Source organism: Melanerpes formicivorus, unplaced genomic scaffold (genome assembly GCF_026170545.1).
Source record: "Melanerpes formicivorus ecotype bairdi unplaced genomic scaffold, bMelFor1.0.p_v2 SCAF_16, whole genome shotgun sequence".
Taxonomy (NCBI): Eukaryota; Metazoa; Chordata; class Aves; order Piciformes; family Picidae; genus Melanerpes; species Melanerpes formicivorus.
The window spans coordinates 8,764,651-8,784,135 of NW_027142368.1; the positions used below are offsets into that span (position 1 = coordinate 8,764,651).

The 19,485-nt window shown below is 44.4% G+C and overlaps 1 protein-coding gene across 1 annotated transcript; it reads left to right on the top strand.

The window, feature by feature from the left end:
- Positions 1-10,927: 10,927 nt before the first annotated feature.
- TMEM9B (TMEM9 domain family member B) lies at positions 10,928-19,149 on the top strand. The gene is made up of 5 exons (XM_068148027.1): positions 10,928-11,119; positions 12,538-12,629; positions 15,277-15,385; positions 16,315-16,449; positions 18,000-19,149. Exons 1-5 carry the CDS (start codon positions 11,036-11,038, stop codon positions 18,153-18,155), a joined length of 576 nt encoding a protein of 191 aa, XP_068004128.1. The 5' UTR covers positions 10,928-11,035; the 3' UTR covers positions 18,156-19,149.
- The last annotated feature ends 336 nt before the right edge of the window (positions 19,150-19,485 follow it).

Sequence of the window (19,485 nt, forward strand, 5' to 3'; positions counted from 1 at the left end):
ACTCTGGAAGTAACATGAGATTTCTGTATCTACATGAGCACTTGCGTGGCTACAGAGGTAAATGGTAAAGTGGCTGAGTGATGCAGACCAGCTCAGCAAGGCCTGGGTGCTTGGTCCTGCTTATCTCTGGCACAGGCATGTGACTGTGCAGCTTTGGCACCTTCCACCTGACCTGGGTTTGCACAAAGCCTGGGCATGGCCCTGCAACTGAGAGAACTGCTGCCTCTTGGCCAGGTGGCTATGGGCAGAGAAGAGAGCAATGCCTGAAATGGTCTGCGATGAGAGGGACTAGGGAGATGAAAAGGCAGCTGTGAACAGATGTTATGAGAAGCCCCTGGGGTGTCAGAGGGTTTTGTTGAATGATTTATGCCCCAGCTGGTGAATGCTGTCACACTGCAAACAAACATCTCACAGGTGAGGACAAGCACAACCACCCTGAAGCAGCCCAAAGGAAAATGAGCCAGCTGCTCCGTGGCCAGAGGGCTCCCCCATGCTATCGCTTGTGCTCGTGTGGTTAGCAAAGTGCGGTGGGACAAAACACCCTTGCCCCCTCCGGCGTCTTGTCTTCATTTTGGTGATGCCTAAAGCAGAACAGAAGCACAGGAGGAGTAGTGGGGCTTTCCCCATGACTGTCCTCTCCACATCAGTCTGGTCAGCTACAGAGCTGACGGTCCAGTGTAACTCCTTCTGGGCTGTCTGCTTCACAGCAGCACTTGCTGCTGATCTGAACGGAAAGTCAGAGAACATTGCCAGCAGTCGCCCTACAGCAACATTATTCACATGCATTTTCTGTCCTGCTGAGCTCCACCAACGTTTTTCATTGCCTCTGTCAGCACAGCAGCTGACTAGATGAGAACCACTGGGGCGTCTCTCCACGGCTATCTGCTGGGTAATCTGTTATCTAATAGTTCTCAGGGGAGGTCCTTCTTATGGGCTTTTCTATGACTGTTTTGCTGATGATAATGTGATGCTCAACGTGTTGTGAAAACAAATCTGATTTGTATGTCTCAGGAGCAAATGACTAGATTACTTATTTCAACATAAACATTCATTTTAGGGCTGCACATTGCTTGGTTTATTTTACAGGGCAAACATTAGCTGAGGTCTGTAGTGTTTTGTCACCTGCTCACTTAATAGATGGAAGCGAGGTATTGGGTTTCCATCAGTTGAAAGTCTCCAGAAGCGGAGTTTCCTCTTTCCCCCCCTTTTCATATGCTATGCACCACTGGGGCTAGCTCAGCTGTGTGCTGCTTGCTTCTTCCAAAGCTCTGCTAACAGCCACACGACTGATGAAAGGCTACAGACTCTGCAGATGACACTGTAGGTATCAGTGACATTTCACTAGAGATGGCGCTGCTGAAAAGGCAATTGATTTAATGATTTACTTACTAGAGTGGTGCTGACACCACTTCCCCAGGATGAGTCTTCATCACCCTCAAAGTGGGTGTGAAGACAGTCAACAACCTTAAAATACCGGGAGCTCAGGAACAGCAGGAAGCCAGGGCAGCAGGAGGACTAGAACTAGCTGGAGGGACATTGCAGGGACTTTCTATCTTTTTTTTGAATGTGGCACGATTGATGCCTGGGGTTCCTGGCTGCCCACACCTCTCCCCCACCCCACTGTGAGACGTGATCGGACTCTGCAGCAAAGCATCTTGTCTTGCAGAAGGGGAAGAAGTGGAAAGCAATGTGTTCATTAAATGTAAACCTTCCCCGTATCCTAGAAACAGGTGCTGTATCTGCAGAAGGTGGGGAGCTCTTAATGCTGCTTCAGCCCTGTGTGTCTCCACTCTGTGCCCACATGTTCCTTGCCCTGGGCAGTGGCGGGGCCACCACTGATTTACTGCTCACCTCCTTTCACCTCCCTGTCTCACTGACTAGGAGACACAAACCTCTTCTCTGAGGTGGATGTGCAGACACTGCTACTGCAGGTGAGGAAACCACTACCACCCGAGGTGCCCTCAGGGGTTCATGGCCTGTGGGGCTGGCACAGCCTGCACTGGCCCCATGCCCCACACCATGGTGCCTGGCAGTGCCACATTAGGATGGTAGCTGGACTGTACTAGCCCATACTGCAGCCACGGGGACTGTGCTGGGGTGGAGTGGAGTGCAGCTGCAGCATCCCTATGTTCTTGCTGGGCAGCAGCTCCACAGATGACGTGTGGAGTGTGGGAACCCAATGCCCTATTTTGGCGGCACATGAAAGACAGCATCTGCTCCTCCCAAGGGATGAAGTGTTCAGATAAGACTGCCAGGGTGAGAGACCTGGACCTAGACAGCTAGAAACCCTCTTTGCTGAAAGGAAATGGTTGGCAGGGATAAGTACTACCCTTACCTGTAGCCCCATAGTGTACAGCTGGCCACAGTGTTTGCCAGGTGTTGACAGCTGAGGAGCATCTCAATGACAATGCCAGAAAAGGCAGCATTGAAAAAATATTGCTTAAGAGAAAGAGCATTACTGAGACCTATGTTCTCAATGAGAAAAGCAATTCTATTTTAAAGTGTTGCTATAAATCTTACTGCTTTGTTCCTCCTCAAACAGATCAGATGGAGCAAGGCAGGTGCTCAGGCACTCAGTGGCTGCAAAACAGAGTAATGGAGAACAAGGACAGATAGGCTCCATCTGAAAAGCTCTGTAACACCAGACGGTGCTGGCTCTTAATTTGAAAAGAAGAATATAATTAAGGGTGAATCACTGGTCTTCCCTGGATCACAAGTCTAAAACAAAACAAAGAAAACAAAGCTCCAACAATAATAATAATAACCCCCCCAACACTTCAAAATCCCTGGGTGGAAGACAAAGCCCAGCATGAGTATGGTGTAGCCCAGTGACCTGGTTTTATACAGGCCAGCAGAGATCAGGACAAACAAATGGTCAGGATTTTGGGTGTGGAAAGAGAAGGAGAAAACCCATAATTGGGCAAAACATGACTTGCAGCTGGTGTAACAGGGAAAATGGGTCTCAGCAGTGCAGATACCTTAAAATCCAGTGAAGTGAGTCTGCTGTGAGTGGTGATATGGGAAGGCTTATTAGGCCTTCTGGGTTAGCAGGTGTAGAGAGGAAATCTGTGGATTTTAAGCTCCTTCTAGCCATAGAGAGCTCCTCTGCTGAAAGTATCATGATGCTTCTTGGTTTAGGCATCAATGACATTTTTTCAGATTGACTTTTCAGTCTAACAGAAGGGGGGAATGGGCTCTTGTTCCTCCAGAAGGAGATGGCAGTGTATTTTTAAAAACAAATTATGTATGAGGGCTAATTAACTTGGCATTTGCAGCTTAGCATTCTCCTAGATGAATTTGCTCCAACTGAGACCACATTTTGTTGCAAGGAAGCTTCTGCCTAGTATCTCTTTCCTCCTGCTGCTTCATATGCTGAGATGTTAAGGTCACAAGACATCTTCCAAAGTCCTGTTCAGTGCCTTCCAATTAAGTTATGAGTAAAACAAAGATCTCAGGTACAGGGTAGCTGTGAGGACTAAGACATCTCTCAGTGGGGCTTCTTATGGTCTTGGGCAATGTTTTAAGAGCCAGAAAGAGACCAGTAGGACAGGGTCCTAGAGGAGCTTGCTACAGAGCAATGACTTCAGCAGTGGAGATGCTGTAGTTTCTGCCCACTGTAGGGCTCTGAGAAGATCATACAATAAGGGTAAGGAAACTATGTGGGTGAGGAATTTATCTCCTGCTCTAGCATTAAGGCCTCAACAAATACTTTGTTCTCTGAGCATGCTGTGGTTGTGGTTAGCAGTCTGAGGGGATGGACAATGAAGATGCTTGAGCAGGATGGGGCAGGCAAAAAACTTGCTCTTGTTGCTGCAGACTCTCAAGGCCCCTGCAGTGATGTGCAGGACGCACTCATCAGTGACCTGTTTGACCACATGAGCTCCAAACCCCTGTTTGCTTGTGCTATGCATGTGCTTCAGGGCTACAGAGCAGGAGGTTTTAGTATAAATAACTGTGTGCCAAAACAATCCATAAGAGACTGCTGTTAATAACCAACTCTCCCCACAGCTCTCCTGCATGGAATATGCTGCCTACCTGAAAGTCAATGATGTTTGCATTTAGGTGAGTATAGGAAAAGCCTCTCAGGGAGCACTGCTCAAAGCAGACTGCCACCAGGTTAAGTCCCACTCTACTGGAAGAAATGTAAGGCTGTGTATTTAGTAGAATTGCCTGAATGTACTTATTGACCTGGAGGTCAGAGATCATGGCTGCTCAGCACCACTACACCTCAGGCTGGCCTAGATGGCTTTCAAAAAAAGCCACCCCACTCTGTTTGAAAAAGGCTCCACATTTTGATAATTTTCTTGATGTGGCAAAACTCCTTTCTGCCCTTGAGATGAGAGAAGTGAGTGCTCACATCAGGCAGAGAACAACCAGAAGCACATCTCAGAAGCACATGATGTACTGGGCTCTCTGGAGACTGCTAATAATGTTTGATTAATTTTTATTATCAGTGTGAGCAATCTTTGAGCTCTCGCTGCATCTGTCTTATTTAGAGTTGTCTTTTCTTTCTCAGTTAAATGGCAGCTTCTACAGACAGTGATCTAATTGTTCCTCAGCACCTGCTTGAAGCTGTCCCAGTTAAGAATGTACATTGTGTAATTTGCAGTACACGTGATCTGGTCTTTAAGGCTCAGATCAAATAAAATGGAACAGCAGATTAGGCAGTAATTAAATGAAGTGGAAGGTAATATGCAGGCTGATGCTGGGGTCACAGAAATGCCTGGGCTAGACAACACTGTGCAAGTGGCAAGATGAAAAGCCTTTGAGCAGCTACTCAGCTCAAAATGTATGAACTGCTTTCTATCTACCAGGGCAACAAGCTTTTGCAGTGGATTTTATACTGAGTTTTGCAGTGCTGTAAATCTCAGACACAGCAGCCAGGGCACAACGAATTCAGTTGCTGCTGGTGGAGCAAATGCCCAGAATGAGTTATGTACTGTCACCTCTGGGTCTGTCAGCATGCTCTGATGTAGTCCAGGTAGCAGTGGGTACTGAGTCCTGGGAGGGTTTCTTAGAGTCATGCAAGGCTTTTTAGCCACACACAGAGGAGATAACCTTGTCACTGTTGAGGTGCAAACTCCTCTCAGTCAGGCAGGCTTGGAGAAGCTCCTTTGTGGGTGCCAGTCCCTTGGGGAGTCCCAGTAAGGATCCCAGTCCTTTTGTGGTTATCCAGCCTAATTTTGGTACCCTCCTATTTGCACGACAATATGCACTCTTTGAGGCAAATACTAAGCAACTTGGAGTGGTTCAGCCAAAGCCACTGAGCTCTTGGTTTACATATATAAAGCAAACCAAACTTACAATCTGTACTGGAAGAAATGGTTTTAAATATTTCTCCCTTGAAGAAAAAAAAAAGGAAAAGAAAATCATTCTCCATCTCACTGCCGCATTGTGCTGGACTGACAGGCAGGAAAACTTAGCTTACTTTCCTTCACTGTCACCCAGTTTCAATGCTCTAAACTCATCTTCATGCTCCATATTTCTCATCTACACAGTCAAAATCTCCAAAGAATTCTGCTTGGAGAGCTGCTGCCTTGGATGAACTGTATCTGGCCTTTGTGAAGGTCTTGCTTTTCAGGCACTCCCAGGAGACATGCAGCTTTTGGAGGATGGGAGGATGAGGCTCACCTCCAACAAGAGGAGATCTTCCTCTCCACAATAATTAGTCTAAGCAACTCCTTGCCTTTTACTACATGAAATCAGGAGTCATTTACAGTGCTGTTTCATTTTAATTCAGTTCAACATACACAGAGAATTAGGCATGCTGTACCAAACACCAATGAAAATAAATACGGTCCCTGGAGCAAAACCAAAAGTCATTCCTGATTACATTACTGAGCAGCAGTGCACAGTGTAAGATGGCAAAGTAAACTCAGCCATCCTCTCTAGGTTTGGGTGGTGGAGAGCTTAATACTCTCTGTTCTGACAGTCAAAACATTCCTCTTTCAAACAGACCATTTTTCCTTGTAAAACATTATTTGTTAATTGAAGGAGGAGGTCTTGTCTGGGGTTGAAAGTTGGAACCTGGGCAGGGCTGTCAGATGTGCTGAGGCAGTCAGGGGGAAGCTCGCAGGGAGCTGCTTTGCAGGGTGTTGTCATGGGAACAGAGCAAGTAGGGCATCCGCTGTGCTGCCTCTTCCACACAAACTCTGGCAATGTGGTGGCATAAAATCAATGCTGTGCAGCAGCTCTGGGAGAGCCAGCTATTAGGTTGTCTCTAGTAGAGATTGAATCTGAATGAAATGCAATGAACTTCCTTTTACGTGAAAGTGGTGCTGCTCCTGATCTGAATGAAACTCACCCACTGAGTGAGCATCTAGGCACAGACTTCAGAGCAAAAGGACTGATGCTAAAAACAAGGTCATGTTAGGAAGCAGTTACTGAGGGCTTTGTCTGCTCAGACAACTTCACTTGATTTTCACTGTGCACATTTTAACAGCCTGTGTATGAATTTGGCACCCACAATGATCAGTGGCAGAAGACACAGGGTTGAGCCTTGTGTGTACATCAGCATGGTGTAGAAGCTAAGAATGTAAAATGTTGCCACAGTGTCAATATTTGTGATCTTCTGAAGCACCTGACCCCCTTTCCACAGTGCTGTCTTTGAGTGCAACTTACCTCCTCTGTGCAGGAGGTAATTGCAACTGCTAGAATTTTCCTTGTTAGTAGGAAATACCTCGTGTGATACTGTGGTTGCTAGGGATAAGCAATGATTAAGAATGGTTTCCTGGATGAAGAAGAATATAGAGATTCTTGCTTTTGCAGTTGTAAGGGATGATATATCAAAAAAGACAAAATAAATCTTAATGTTACAATACAAAGATCAGTAGAAATTGAATCAAATGCAATAGGTAAGCCAAATCCTGAAAATGGTTGAAAAGGCTAACTGGAAAAAGATTAAAACTCAATTTATTGCCTCCAAGCTTTCACTTTGTCTTGCCCATGTCTGCTGACAAAGTAAAGAGCATCCAATAGGCAACATACCTGCACTGCTGCCACTGACCCAGGCCAGCCAGGTGCTGAGTGTGTGCTCCTCATGTCCTATCCACACTGATGTGTGAATGAGGGGCCCACATCATCCAGGACGCTTGATGTGTGCTTTAGGAAAGTGATCAAAATAGCAGGCAAGGGAAGAAAAGGGAGCCAACACATGGAGGGGTTCCCAGTCTTCTCATTGGAGTAACTGGTTAAAGCCTCTCTGCTTAGCAAAAACTTTGGGAAACATAACGATAAACTTTATCACAAAAAGGTCATGTAATTACACTCTAACTGTAGTCTTACCTTGCCTTTAACAGATTTCTCACTGGCTATGGTGTTTCCATACAGGTTGCAACAAAGATTGGAATGAAACGGTTGGCACTGCGTAGAGTGTTCTGGATTCATGGTGTCTTTTCTTTTAGTGCCAATCCCTTTGAATACGAAACAGTGAGCATGGATTTATTAGAGGAATCCCAGAGGATCACTCTGTACAGGGAAGAAACAGTGGTGCCTTTTTTGGATGTAGTTGGCTCCATGGAAACATGCCTCTGGCAAAAATTCTCCTGGGGAGAAGCAGGAGTACAAGACAAAGTCTGTGGAGCAGTGCTGACCTTGTCTCTCCCACGGGCAATGCATGCAGGGTGTCCAAGGTCCTGCTGGATCAGGCCTAGTAGAGGCTATTAATAAATTTTGGACTACACAAACAAATGCAGAAGCTGTTCTTCATGTGGCAAGAGATGAAGTCAGACTTGTGGACTTACAGATCATGGTTAACCAGCTCAAGCACCCTTCTCATGTGCTAGCTGCTGTTCCTTGTATTTGCAGTACCTCTTTGCTGAAGGAAGGGACCAGGAATTGCATTGATAGGGGCACAACATATGTCAGTAATTGAAAGCACATGCAGAACATGGCATGCATCCCATGTGTGTGACATGGGGAATCTGCTGGTACTAACAAAATGCTCCAGTGTGCGAGAAATGACTGACCTTGCATTAGCAATGAGGGACCTTGATCTCTTACAGCCTGTGGGTTCACTGAGACAGAAAGATAAAATAAATGCAGAGCCCTTTCAGCACTTCCCTCCATTTGCTTTAGATCATAAATATCAATAGGAATATAGAAATACAGAGGTAAACACTTTGTCTAGCTTGTCCTTTCCATATGCACATATTTCCGTTGTGAAAGGCTTTATATAACTTCTGACAGCAGATTGCAAAATAATGTTTTGCTTATGGAAGGAAGCCACCAGCCATTACATTGCATTACTGTAATGGGGCTCTGAGATGAACTATATCTGGAAAGCTTGCTTTTAATGTGAGCCTTGTACCACATCTACCTCACCAGCATTGATTTCTCTTTGTGTTCTCCAGAGATCAAAGACCAGGAGGCCAGAGTACCAGCTGGACCTGAACAGAGCCACTGAGTCTGGGCCCAGACAAGAAACTCGAGAGACCAAACTGCACTGCAGCAACAGTGACAGAATGTATTCAAACAGATGCAAGTGTCCTATCAGCTAAAAGGTGGATTTCTTATTAGCCTAGAGCAGTTGACATTGTAATTAATTGCTTCCCACACTTCTTTGCTAAGTGAAGGCTGCTGTAATAACAAGTGCTGCCATCATTTAATTTTTTTAACTGAACACAGGGAGCAGACAAAAGAGAATCTGTATTGCTTTGTTTTTCTTTCTGTGCAAATGTCACATTGCTTTCATGTTGGCAATGACTGCAGAAGTGCTGATTCAATCACTTATTTACATAATCCCTTCAGATTTTTCTTTTATATCATTGTTGATAATGAAAAGATTTTCTCAGCTGAGAAAAGGAAGGGAAGCAGGCAAATTCTGAATGTGAATAGGCTGAACTGTCATAAAAAGATGGTAATTTGCATTAGTAAGAAACAATTATAATGCAGATGATTAAAATTATGGTAAATACTGTCTACCCTACCTGCCCTGAGGAACATCCACTCCGTGACAGAGAACGCCCATTCAGCTGCGGAGTGCACAGCAACTAATTGTCTGACACAGCACAGCAGAGTCCAATGTTAATATCACTTGCTGAACAAAGTTATTTTGCAGGGGAAAGGTTTTGAAATACTCTATTTTGCATTTGACTCAGTGCTGCACAGTAAGGAGAAGATGCAGCTTAGTGCACTGCTGGCTACAAAGATGATGTGACTTTGTGAAAGCTTCTGCAACAGGAAAGGAAAAGCAGAACCCTGCTCTGCACACACAGCACCTGGCAAGATAAAGCTCTTTATAAGCTATTTTTATGAGATGACTGAGCAGAAAAGATACACCCCTGGAGCAGCTTCCCCCAACACCTAGAGATGCACTGGAACAGCCATCTAAAAAAAAAAAAAAAGAAAGAAAAAAAAAGGTGCATTTATTACCTGTGTACTAGAACTCTTTGAGTGTGTTAGAAAATTAGTCTATCAGAAATATTTTCCTACGCTGAACTCTTCCAGATGCAATGATGCCTCTGAAACCGCACATCATTTACTTCAGCCCAAAGCTTGATCCATGTTTTTCTAAAGATTCAGCATGTTTTTCAGCTCAGCAGTTGACTTGCCCTTCCTAGACTGAGTGTGGGTGGTGAGGAAGCCACAAAGCCACCTTCACAATTCAAAGCACTCTCTTTGCAGATGCGGTGATTAAACAAATTGTTTGGCTAAGGCTGAAACCTGATGTACACTCATTATACTCTGATGCCAATTTGCCCCCAATTTTAAATAAAGGTGTTTTGTGTTTCCATAGCAACTCACGCTCCTTTACTGAGATGTCTGATGAACTGTTAGCATTACACAAGCCACTATGCTAAACCAAAGTGTAACATCACAATTCCAAAGTATATATACCATATCTAATGAATTATTTTGTTTCCTATGAAATTACAGCCACTAACTTGGAGCTCGGGAAGGAGAGAGGGAACAGAGCAGCTTTTAACGACATACAATGTTGCTAAGTAGCAGTTTAGGATAGAAAATGGATATAAGGATGACACAAGGTATAGAAGAGAGGAGAGGCAATAAATGGGGTTAGTCACACAGGCTGCTGTATCTGTGAAGTGTGTCACAGAAGCTGAAGCTGAAATGAGTCTGAGCGGCTTTCCCGGCTGGGCTCCGGCACTTGCTGGGCAGCAGCGGCAGTGCCAGGGACAAGGTGGATCCAGCCCTGGCATCATCGGGTGGGTTTGGAGTTGGCAAAACTTGGAAGCCACTTGATCTGCCAGTCTTAAGGAACCACAGCTGGAAGTGCTGCTTCTCACCAACACTGACTGCCCTCTGAAAGAAGGTGAACAATGCTTTTGGGTGGAAATCATTAACGACCACACCATACGTAGGGAGCTTCACTGGATTTTAATGACATCTTTTCAGATGTCTATGAAACGCATGACGGTTATTATAAACGGCGCTTGTATGTTCAGTTAAGGAAACTTCGGGTTATCCACACCTTGAATGCCTTATTTAGAACGCTGCTTATGACAATTTAAAATTTATTTCAACACTTTTCAGTTTTCTGTTTGTTTTCCTGAAAATCCAGACAGCAGGGAGCAAGCGCTAAGGAAAGCATTTACTGGTCTAAGCAGAGCGGCTCCTTCCCGTACTCCCGAATGTTCCCGCTATATCATTTCAAGGGGATAACCAGGCCGGGGCTCGGGATGCCGCCACGGTGCCAGCACTGCGGGCAGAGGGGGTTCGAGCTGCAGGGACCGGCGGGTAATAGCCAGCCCAGGTCCGTTGCCACTGGCCCATCGCACCCTTCAGGGCACAGCGGCGGTTTGGCGAAAACCTCGGTCAAGTGGCAGGGTAAGCCTGCCAGATCAGGCCCGCCCCTGCCGGCTCTGGCCGCCGCGCCTCCCGCGGAAGCAGGTCCCTACGAACGCGCGGGGACAGCATCACCCCGGAACCACGCGGCGGCACCGCCGTTCTCTTAGGGACGCCCTAGGAGCGGGACGGCGCCTCACGTGAGGCCGGCGGAAGGCGGAAGTGATGGCGGCGGGCGCTGGGGGGCTGGAGACGGCCGTGCGGCGGCGTTGAGCGCTTGGGGCCCGACATGGCGGCCGGTTGCGGAGGCATGGCGCGGCTTTGGTCGCTGCTGGCGCTGGCCGCTCTGGTAGGGCTGGGCGCCGAGGCCAAGGTGAGCTGATCACGGTGGTACTCCCACTTCCCGCTACCGGGGCCCTCCCTTCTTCCGCGTCGCTGGGCGCCCCTCCGCCGCCTCGGCCTGCTTTAGGAGGCGGCTGAGACCAGTGTTTGCGATGGGGTGCTGCCCTGCATCGCTGCCGTCTCGTTTACACTAAGAGTAGGCGGCGGCGCGGAGTCCGCGGTGTTGTGAGGGCCGGCCGGGAGGCCTGGCTGCGGGGAGCGTCGGTGCCTGCGCCAGCCCTAGGTTGTAGCAGTGTATAGAATTCCGACGTGGTGTCCGGGAGCGCCGTCACGCGAAAATACGAGTGATAGTCACGCTTGTGCTGGGTAGGCCTTGTTGGAGGGGAAGGTGCTGTTCTTGTGGCTGCCTGGGCAGGGGTCGGGGGCTGCCCGCTGTGCTTACTTTTCCGAGCGGGTCCATGGCTGGCTCTGTACGCTCCTGCTGCCTCACCCGGGCTGAGTGGCTGCAGACACACAGCTGTTGCTCCTTCTCGGTCAGTATTTGGAACTGTAATAGTGTCTCTGCGACTGACAGAGAACATCGTATCTCCTCAAAGTAAAGTCTTTCCCAGTGCTGAAGTACCCATGAGTCTGAGTTTTATCCTTTTGAATGATTATCAGCTATTTGACTTTTCTGTGGTGGGACCAGAAGTGACTTGATATCACAGTCAAGATTTTTCAACTGACCTAAACCTACTTAGTGTTGCTCTGATCTGATTGTTCAATGTAGTTTATTACTAATGCTTCTGAAGACAGTTCTTTTGTAATGCTGTTACAAACTGCCTTGAATGTTAGATAAGCTATATTTATCCTCTGTCTCAAATAAGTGGCTTTGGGTTGCAGAATGCTTTCATCTATAACCCCTTGCTAGCCATCTCTGTCTTCTCTATGGGTTTTTCAGTTCTTGTGCAGCTTGGGAAAGGAAGGAATTATCCTATTTTAAAAATTCTACACAAAGTGATTTTTCTCTGAAATTCCTTTTTGTTCCTGGGAGTGATCTAAATGTTAATTTTGGGTGCTACTTCTTTCTCACTGTCCCTAACAGTTTGTTTTCCTCACTTTTTTTTCTGCAGTGCCTCTTGTTACTTATGCAAATTGTAACTTGTTTTTCTAAGTTGAGTAGTTAACACACCACCATTAGTGACTTGTAAATGTGTGGTATTTTTTCAGAATGAAAAGTGAGCTTCAGCTTCAGGTTTGCTTTGAAAAGAATGCTTGCTGTTTAAAATGATGTTACTTGATGAAGTGCTCTGCTTGCTTATGGGTTTTGAAAAGTGTTTTTTAAACTTGGGGGAAATCCTGAGTACTTGGGAGTAGCCTGTGTTAAGTATTTTGTGTAGTCCATGAATAGAGCTTTCTGGCTGTGCTTACTGATGAGAATTTGTTCTAAGCTTGCTGTTTACTTCACAGAATTCTGAAGATGTCCGATGTAAATGCATCTGCCCTCCTTACAAAGACCATTCAGGCAATATTTACAACAAAAATGTTTCACAGAAAGACTGGTGAGTGTGTGTGGCATAAAGAATTATATCCAGGATTACTGGTTAAAGACTTGTTCCATAGTTGTTATATGTGATGCCAGGAGAAGTTATATATCTTGTGTTTTTAGAAGTACTCCAGAATTCATGTCCCTTTCCAGAGAACACTTGAAATCCATGGGGTTTACCTTGTCTTCTGTTTTGGTTTGCTTGTTTGCACCTTAGAAGGGAGAGAAGAGGATGTGCATTTTAAATCTGTGATGTGCATTGATATAAAGGCAAGAGAGTATGGCCATGGAACCAGGAGCTGGCAGTATTGTCCCCTCTTGCTCCACTTTTGAAACTCATTGTATCTTGTAGGGGCTGTTGCAGCCAGCATGCTATCATATGAGGTGGCCTGAACTGTCCAGTAAGACTTGTTTTTCAGGGAGAGAGGAGAAGGTCTTGCATCTCTCTGATCCAGCAACATGCTCTCTTATTGTTTAGGCCAGCTGTGACATTTGTGAGACCTCTTGAAGCTGAGGACTGATGTGCATGGCCAAGGATAAGGGGTTCAGGAGGAACAGGAGATGACAATGATCTATTAAATTAGCATAGTTCACTTGTGTTTTTTCACCTTGAATATCGTTGTCTATGGGAATCATAAAACTAAAAGACTGTGGGTTTTGCATCAGTGCAAGTGGCTTATTGTTGAATAAATCTGGATAATGTGCACCATCCTTTAGCTAGATCCATTTTTCATGTCTTTATTAATTATGTACTGTACAATGACTATTTACTGCTGGCTTGTCCAGACATAAAATGAAACTTTAATTTTTAAAGCTCATCTGTAATGTGCATCATGATACTCCTGTTTAGATGCTTCAGGTCTTTCACTTGGAGTGTTCTGGTCTTTGGTTTCAGACTGGAAAACAGCAGTGTGGGATGAGGTGCTTTCATACCAGTAAAAGCATTCAGCCTTCTGGTTTCAGGTTTGGAATTATTGCAGCAATCCCATCTTGATGCACAGCAATGCCTAAGCACCTACAGGATTAAACAACCCACTGGGAAGGTGTTGATGCTGGTATTTTGTACTTTGATAGTGCTGGTGTGCAGAAGCTGACCATGGTGGTAGTCATGGACATGGAGGGAGGAGAACACCTTGTCTATGAGCTGAGTGAACTGGAAGTTGCACTTCTGACTAGCCTGGCTTGTCTTGGAAGAACTGCTCCCTTGGTGCTGTTACTCTGGGTGCAGAGGAGAAGGTGGTTCTGTAGAGGCAGTTCAAGTGGGCAAATTGTTTAGAAAAACATCATCTCTTTCTACATTTTCCTCTAAAATTGCTACAGAATTACAGTCCAAGGACTAACCAAAGTTCTAAGCTTCTGATAGATTTTTACATTTCCTCGCAACTTGAAACACTGGAGGAAAAAAAACACCTAGTATTAGTATTTGATCTGTTCACAGGAACAGACTTACCGCTGTGAGTAACCGATTTAGGTTACGTACAAGTTTTCTGCTGTGCTCGTGCAGCATGCTGATGACAAGCCTTCAATCATATCAACAGAAATTGCATAATTATAACTTCCATGCTTTTTGTATTTTGTAGCTTGAGTGCTGCACTCCTCCACAGAGGAGAACGTAATTCTTTCAAATAAGTGAGAAAAATAAGCCTTCCACTCCCCTCCAGAGGATGTGACTTGCCACTCAATAGTTTTAATTATAAGGAAGAAATACAAGAGGTGTGTTAGTGCCTGGCCATGTGTTTACAGCATTGTAATCTAGCCCAGCAGAGCATTGGCTCCTAGGCTGCTGCTCTCACTTCAGGCATTTTGTTTCATTCCCTGCTTCTGGCTGTGCTAACATTGAGTTAATAAGGGTGAAACATGAGTTTTATTCTGTCAGTGCTTGTGACCATTTGAGGCTGTGCCTATTAAGAAGGGGACACTATGGCTCTGCAGGGGCCCAGGTGTTCTAAGTGTGAACAACCAGGCTGAGTCAGCAAGAAGACCTAAACTAGCTAAGTTATTGTTGGAAGCAGTTGTCCTGTGGCAGCTGGAGTTTGGTGCTGCGGTATGGAGTGCCCGTAAGATTGTCAACCATGCTTTTTGGCATGGACTGACCTACATTTTGTAGTCTTTTAAATCAAATTATGCTTTTGTATCCTGGCCAGGTTTTGGAAACTGAATGCTGTTTATTCACTCTCTTGTTGCTTAGAGAAACAATCCATATGACTTTTTCTTTCATGCTTGTAGCTTGTAATGAAAAGAACAGAAGAACATCTGTTCATGAACACCAAAGAGAGGTTAATCTCCCTTAGATAGTAGTAGGATAGAATAAGACTGAGCATGTTGAAGAAAAGCTGGAATTTACTTTCATCCATGATGTCAGTGTCAAATGATGCATTCATGCTGGAATTGAAGTCCTTGAATTTGTTATGCTGCTATCTTTCACTGAAAAAGAGAATGTTTTATTGAGTTAGAAAGATCTTAAAACTTGATTAGCAGCATTTCTTAAGTAAAATAATGGTGGAGTAGCGATTTAGTTTCTTTATATCTTGGATACCTATAATTTAGAGCAGCTGAAGTTAAGCAAAAGTGGCTTCTTGGCTCATGCAGCTGGGGTCTGCATGAATAGGGGAACAGGTAAACTAGAAACTGCTCAGTTTTGAGCTGGTTTTCTCTTTCTTTAGTGATTGTCTTCATGTGGTTGAGCCTATGCCTGTCCCTGGACCTGATGTAGAAGCTTATTGCTTACGTTGTGAGTGCAAATATGAAGAGAGAAGCTCTGTCACAATTAAGGTAAACAATGTAGTTCTGTTGGTGTACGTTAAGTACTTAAATTGGTTAGTAAATGTGTCTTCTTTTAGAGAAATATTCTTTATAAAAACAAAGCTTTCCTAGATTTAACTTTTAGATTTAACTTTTTTTGATGGTAGTTGCTCCCACTTTGAGTAGTATCAATAGCACCATGCTGTAGGTGAAGGAGTGAGCTTGAGATCCTTTATTGGAGATCTCCAGTTTTGAGACTGAGCTTTACACCTTGCTGAAACAGAGTGTTCTAGGACATTTTGTCAAGGTTTGAACTTTGTTTTCATTATTATTGTAGAGGGCCTCTTGTTATTCAGCTTGTTTGAATACGCTACATTTTCTTTGTACTCAAGCAAGCTAAAAAGAGCGAAATTGCCTGTTTGCTCTAACAGATGGTTTCTGTATTCTTCACATTCTTATCCTATGGGATAGGATAAGAACTAAGTCCTAGGCTGGGATGAATACATATCTTTCCTTCTTCCATAACACAGACTCCTTTGTTGGTCTTTTAGAAGTTTGGGTGTTTTTTGCCTTCTCATTTCTCTTAGTGACTGTTTGAATGCATATCCATGGTAGAGAATGGAGACCATGCAGGAAGCCCCAAATTTGTCACCCCAGTTTAATGGCCAAACTCAACAGTTGTCTTGTTTGAGCTGAGATTCATAATACCAAGTTGAAGTTCAAGAGGGATAACATAAGATTTTTAGCAAGGCCTCACTGAGAAAAATTGTTCCAAGCTAACATCTGTCTTCCTCCAACCCTGTTAATACCAGGTTGTAGTTAATGAGTTTGATGTCATTGGATGACACTGCCAAAGATGGACAGGCTTTGCATGTGCACTACTTCTGGCCTTGTTGCTTGCTGAGGGATTGTAGGGGTAATGCCACAATTTTGGCACAACCTGTGCTTGCATTTTGTAGGTTACAATCATCATATACCTGTCTATTTTGGGCTTACTTCTTCTGTATATGGTGTACCTTACACTGGTGGAACCTATACTGAAGAGACGTCTCTTTGGACATTCTCAACTCATACAAAGTGATGAAGACATTGGGGTGAGTTGACCAGAGTGCTTGTGTATTTGGGTTAACATAAGGATTGGAATGGTTAGTTGTTCAGTAACTACTTGGGAGGAGCAGCTTTTTTTTTGCTGGGCAGTGTAAATGCTTTTTCTGAAGGCAGAGAAAAAGAAAGCTGTGTGATGACTTCCCTGAAGCCACTCTCATTTTTCCTTGGGCTAGCACGTAGTAAGATGAGGCCTGCTTCAGTTATGCAGCTTTAGACAGATTATTTGCTCAGAGAAGAAACAGAGTAAAGGGGACTAGCCATTAGTGACTTTGTTTCCCAGTCTCCAGCACTGAGTTTTATTTATTTATTTTTAAAATAAAAATGGGATAAGTTTGCCTTCAGTACCATTACAGGAAGGGAATGTAAGACCTTATGAGACCTTGTTCATTATGTATTGTATAGATGATGCTTTCTGACAGCTTTCACAATGTGGCTTTGTCCAAAACAGTTTGATGACCAAACAAGAAGTTCACTTCCAACTCTTACAGTTTGTAACTTGGTTATATTTGGTAGTAGAAAATAAGGCTTTGTGGTACTGTTAGAAAACAGACAGAGTAAATATTAAACAAGCACTCAGTTACTGTTGAGCTTTGTCACTTAAACAGCTGTATTGACACTTTGCTTTTAGACAGCTCAGTACAATAGGCTTAGTTTAGTAAACATCAGAGTGTGTTGGTTTTATATAGAAGCTGTGTGTGAACATCCTGAACTGCCTGACAATAAATGGCCAAGAGCTGGAAGAGAACTGACTCTTTAATTCAGTTTTAAAGTTAAATGTATTCAGGGCAATAACAGGAGGCTTCCAGTGCCTGGGTCTGTTCTAGGCTTCAGTCACACCAGCTGCTAACAGATGCTAGACTGTTCTGATCTTGCAGCTCACCGTGATATCTCTGGGCAGCAGCTAAATGACAGTACAATGGAGTTGGTTCTGTTTGGGAAAGCTGTGGAGGAGTGGTTGGGGGAACTGGGGTTGTTCAGTCTGTAGAAGAGGAGACTGAGGGGAGACCTTATTGCTCTCTACAACTATCTGAAAAGAGGTTGTAGTCAGGTGGAGGTTGGCCTCCCAAGTTGCAAGTGATAAGACAAGAGGAAGTGGTCTCAAGTTTCATCAGGAGAGGCTTAGATTGGGTATTAGGAGGCATTTCTTTCTTTACTTCATACTGGTCAGGCATTGGAACAAGCTGTCTAGGGAGGTAGTGGGGTCACTGTCCCTGAAGGTGCTCAAAAACTATGTAGACATGGCACTGTGGGCACAGTAGGTATTGCATTGTGTGGTTTGATTCAGAGGTTTTGAAGATCTTGGTTCTGTGATTCTCTAAGCTACTTTGAATGAGCAATTGAAGTGCAGTTGTAACTGCTCAAAAGCTTGCTTGGTCATTATTAGTGACCAGCTTATTGGGGCAGCTTGTTTACCTTTGCAAGAGAAAACACAACCACCACCACCCCCGCTGCAGCCTTTGGAATGTAACAACAAAAATCCTTGTGGAATTGCTCAGTGGAACTGTTGGGGTCTAACTGCTGGTCTCTGGCATTGCAGGATCACCAGCCTTTTGCAAACGCACACGACGTGCTGGCTCGCTCTCGCAGCCGCGCCAACGTGCTGAACAAAGTGGAGTATGCCCAGCAGCGCTGGAAGCTCCAGGTCCAAGAGCAACGCAAGTCTGTCTTTGACCGCCATGTCGTGCTGAGCTAATCGTGCTACAGTGAAAATGACTCCAGGGAAGTCAAGTGGACTGATTGAAAGAGCTGACCGATGTCTTCCTGATCCTGCCAATTCAGAAAGGTTTTACTGAATGGGTTATTGATGATTTAAAAAAACAAAGGAGTATTTGAACTATGGAGGAATGTACCGGAGTGAAAGCAGTGAAAAGAATTAGTTAACCAAAAGCTGAAATCTTTAAGTTTGCAAATGGCTTCTACTAACAAAACTGAAAAGAAAACAAACCTTTGGGTTGCCACTGTGGTACCTTATTTACAGTTGTGACTTTATGGTGGTTTTTAACTATATATTTCTCTCTGCTGTTGATGTGGTTAAAAAGTACCTGGGAACACAATAATTACTTGCAACTCACTAATCACTTTATGTAAAGTCCTTTTGTAAATATACCTGGATTTTCGGCTGACTAATGCTAGGGTACTGGAAATCTAAATCTTGCAGTGTAGTTTTCATATCAGAGAATGAAATCCTAATTGGCTGTATTCATCATTTGGTTTCTTGCACTCATACTTTCAAGATGCTTGTATTTCAAGTGATGTTTGCAGATTGAAGGCAGAGCTTCAATGGACACTGACTCTTTGAGCTGCGTAAAGTACTGTGATGTAGATAAACTCAAATGCAGTGAGTATCAAGGCAGTGTTGGCATTTTGGACAATTTTGTTTTAATAGCTTAATATATTGTATGTGTATGATCTCTCTTAAAATCTCTTCCCTTTCTTTTCATGAGTAAAGTCTCAGGAGTTAGTATATGATGAAGTATTTATTACAGAAATCTTCCTGCATTTGTCTGGATTGATGGTGTAAGGCACATGCTTTCTCTAGCACCTGTCATCTTGGGAGTTAGGTGTATTTTTTTATCTGTGATTCTGTACTCGTCTCTCCTCAGAGGTACACAGTTGCTAGATGACTAACTTTCATATATCCTCTTTGGAATGTAACAATCAAAGATAAAACTGATTTTTGGAAAATGGATGCGTGTTAGCTGTATCTCATTTGTCTCCCTCGCTGCCCTGCGTGGAAATGCCATCTGCAAAAGCACTTTGAAAATGTTTCAGAGTCGAAATAGGCTCTTGTTTGGTGCTCAGATAAAGAAAAGAGAGGCTTACTCAATTGGTGACTGAACAAAAAGTACTTAATCCCTGTGCTGGGTTACACCATCCTGGGGTTGGGTTGTGAGAGCCCTGCCTTCCCCAGGGGATGAAAGAAACCTGATCCAGGTGGACATGGTTTCTCCCTCCTGGGAGGAGGGGTCCCCTGGGCCTAAATTGGTCTGTTCTGCTCCACCTTCCTGTCCAACAAGACTGCA

Excerpts from the sequence above, each read along its gene's own strand:
- TMEM9B (XM_068148027.1), top strand. The coding sequence starts at position 11,036 with ATGGCGGCCGGTTGCGGAGGCATGGCGCGGCTTTGGTCGCTGCTGGCG. Across the intron at positions 11,120-12,537 it reads GGCTGGGCGCCGAGGCCAAG|AATTCTGAAGATGTCCGATG; the intron begins GTGAGCTGATCA and ends TTTACTTCACAG. Across the intron at positions 12,630-15,276 it reads AATGTTTCACAGAAAGACTG|TGATTGTCTTCATGTGGTTG; the intron begins GTGAGTGTGTGT and ends CTCTTTCTTTAG.